Source organism: Cebus imitator, unplaced genomic scaffold, assembly GCF_001604975.1.
Source record: "Cebus imitator isolate Cc_AM_T3 unplaced genomic scaffold, Cebus_imitator-1.0 Scaffold203, whole genome shotgun sequence".
NCBI lineage: Eukaryota > Metazoa > Chordata > Mammalia > Primates > Cebidae > Cebus > Cebus imitator.
Genome location: NW_016107518.1, coordinates 337,397 through 340,749, shown reverse-complemented (window position 1 = coordinate 340,749; position 3,353 = coordinate 337,397). Strand labels below are relative to the sequence as shown.

General features: G+C 44.1%; 1 protein-coding gene across 5 annotated transcripts in view; it reads left to right on the top strand.

The window, feature by feature from the left end:
* Positions 1-3,353, top strand: part of LOC108317481 (snurportin-1) — a 41,965-nt gene that overhangs the window by 14,488 nt on the left and 24,124 nt on the right. For 3 of the 5 annotated variants that reach the window (XM_017547986.2, XM_037745525.1, XM_017547984.2), the window contains exon 2: positions 2,109-2,271. In XM_017547986.2, coding sequence (XP_017403475.1) covers positions 2,114-2,271 — 158 coding nt within the window. In that variant the 5' untranslated portion in view covers positions 2,109-2,113. Of the gene's footprint in view, positions 1-271; positions 345-725; positions 849-2,108; positions 2,272-3,353 lie in introns of those variants that run through there. The other 2 variants (XM_017547985.2, XM_017547987.2) reach the window with 2 other exon arrangements.

Sequence of the window (3,353 nt, the reverse complement as noted above, 5' to 3'; positions counted from 1 at the left end):
AAAAAAAAAAAAAAAAAAAAAAAAAAAAAAAAAAAAAAAAAAAAAATTCAAACTGATAATATGCTAATCTTATCTACTAAAAAAGTTCCTTTCATGTTTAAAAGGTATAGAGGTCCAGTTATTCAAGATAAAAAGTTCTGGAGATTGGTTGCTCAACAGTGTTGAACATACCTAACTTTACAGAGCTGTACACCTAAAAATGGTTTCGATGGTGATTTCATGATATGTGTATTTAGCCACACTTTTTTTTCTTTCTACAGATAGAGTAAAAGGTCAGGCTGGCTTCAAACTCCCGGGCTCTAGTGAACCTCCTGTCTCAGTCTCCAGAGTATTTGGGACTACAGGTGAGCACAACGGCGCCTGGCAAACCATGATTTTTAAGTTCCTTGACATTAAACAAAATGTAATGTTTCAAATAAAGAAAAAGATCTGACTTCACTTGTGCAATGGAAAGTAACTCACTGGCCAAGTAGAGGCCTCTGGAGTTGTGTTTTCACTGGGGTGGCTCTAGAACGAACCTGTTGATTTTGGTGCTCAGTGCACTGGACCTGGCGTGGGATGGAGGTGAAGCACTGGAGGTGCCCCTGGCTTACACTAGAACCAGAAGGTTGGGCCAGTCCAGCAGTGCGAGTCAGATTTCTCCCAAATGTTCCTGTTTTCTTACTGTCTAAGGCTCTCAGGAGTGTGAATTCACCCTTTTCCCCACTCTCATTCTTTAGGGTCCATTTTCAAAATGACATCCATCCATGCCTGTCTTGTTTCCTAATGTACTTTTTGTAAGCTCTTCACACTACTGGAGCACTGGCGTTACTTGTTAGACAGCCTTCCACAACCTAGCTCTTTTCCAAGTGAGTCCCACATAAATGGCCCTGAAACCACCTTTCTGCCCACCCAAAACCAAAACAAATGAGGAAGTAACAGCCAGATTTAGTTTTTTGTTTGTTTTTTGAGACGGTGTCTCCTACTGTCCCCTGGGCTGGAGTGCAGTAGCGTGATCTTGGCTCACTGCAACCTCTGCCTCTTTAGTTCAAGCCATTCTCCTGGCTCAGCCTCCTGAGTAGCTGGGATTACAGGCACCTGCCACCACGCCCAGCGAATTTTGTATGTTTTTTTAGTAGAGATGAGGTTTCACCATGTTGGCCAGGCTGGTCTCAAACTCCTGACCTCGTGATTTGCCCACCTCAACCTCCCAAAGTGCTGGAATTACAGGTATGAGCCACCACACCCGGCCTAGTTGTTGTTGTTTTTTTTTTTTTAATGAACTATATTTTAAAATATTTTTTAATTTTTTATTTAAGAAGTAGAGACAGAGTCACACTACGTTGTCCAGGTTGGTCTCGAACTCCTGGCCTCAAGTGATCCTCCTGCCTTGACCTCCCAAAGTGCTGGAATTACAGTCATGAGTCACCCTTCCTGGCCAGAGTTTGGGGTTTTTGACTCCTCTTTTCTTCCTCTAGGGACCCTAGAACCACTGTTTCCTCTGGAGCTAAATTTTAATAATATGAGTTGGCACATAGTTGAGAATTAAACCACCAATTGAATAAGCTTCATAGTTATATTGGTTACTGAGTGATGGGTGTTTAGGAAACTATAGAGGAACTACGCAGAAAAGGCTGGGCACAGTAGCTCACACCTATAATCCCAGCATTTTGGGAGGCTGAGTAGGGAGGATTGCTTGAGTCTGAGAGTTTAAGACTAGCCTCGGTAATGTAGGGAGATCCTGTCTGTAGTAATAAATTTTAAAATTGGCTGGGTGTGGTGGTGCACACCGTGGTCCCAGCTACTGGGGAAGCTGAGGTGGGAGGATCGCTTGGGCCCAGGAGATTGAAGCAACAGTGAGCTGTAATTGCACTGCTGCTCTCCAGCCTGGGTGACAAAGAGAGACCCTGTCTCCTCCCCCCCAAAATAAATAAATAAAATATCTGTAGGAAAATAATGTTATTGCTAATATATGACTCATTTAGCCTTAAACTTCCTTTTCTTATGGAAACAATTATGATTTTGCATTAAGGTTTTTTGTTGAGGAATGTGGCCATCATATCATAACTGCCTGTATACAGGAGATGACATGAAATGAATGAACCGTTTTCTTACATTTTCCTTTGTAGGGAAGATGGAAGAGTTGAGCCGAGCCCTGGCTAGTAGCTTTTCTGTGTCTCAAGATCTGAACAGCACAGCTGCCCCACACCCCCGCCTGTCCCAGTACAAGTCCAAGTTCAGTTCCTTGGAGCAGAGTGAGCGCCGCCAGCGATTACTGGAACTGCAGAAATCGTAAGGCAGCTTTAACTCCTTGGCTTCATTCTCTGGGCTAGGAGCTGTGAACCATTCAGGAGGCTCTAGGCTTGTCTGCAGAGTCCCCTTCAAAGTAGACCCTTTGTAGGCTGATCTTCTTGCCCACAAGGTTGGGAGGGGTAAATCCTGGCAGAGGTAGGTTTTTCTTTTATACCCAGAGCTTAGGAAAGGATGAGGAAGTAGGGAGGACCAAGGTTTGAAAGCAAAAACTCAATTATTCGGTTAAGTTCTTCCTTTTTTCCTGGCAGCAGTACTGAGCCCTGTGGTTCAGGAACTTGTGAAAGCCACGCCCAGACTTTCACTCCCCACATTCCCTGGGATGCTTGTGTGTGGCTCCTGCACTCTGAATGCTGGGATTGCTGTAGTCTTCCCATCTGCCTTCACTCTTGGGAGTTGAAGACAAATAATTCCTAAGGGAATCTGAGGAAATGTCTTCCATACACTTAATTCTAAGTGCCAAGATGTGCAGACAGGGAAAGAGAGCAGGATAAGAGTGTTTGGGGCTGAGCTGCTCCGAAGGCAGGACTGATCCTTACATTCCCAGTGCAGCATGGGCCTCTTCCGGGTCATAAATTAAGGAATTAGGGATCAGAAGACATGACTAACAGCTGCATCATTTCCATACAGTCTACATTTTGCCCAGTGTTGCATCACTGGATGTGTTTGGCAGAGATGGTTTCCTGTGACTCTGGGTGTCTTGCAGAATATATTCCCAGATGATTCTTCCTCTCCCCATTTAAAAAAATGTCATTAGTTATTTTCGAATAGTTAATACAGTCATAAGCTTGAAAATTTTAAATGTAAAGAAGAGTGCTGGTACAGTGGCTCACACCTGTCATCCAGCACTTTTGGTGGCTGAGGCGGGTGGATCACCTTAGGTCAGGAGTTCAAGACCAGCCTGACCAACAAGGCAAAACCCTGTCTCTACAAAAAATACAAAAATTAGCCCAGCATTGTGGCTAGCACCTGTAGTTGCAGTTACTTGGGAATTTGCCCTCGCAAAGGGCTGGGATTACAGGCAGGAGCCACTGTGCCTGGCATTTTTTTTTTTTTTTTTTTTT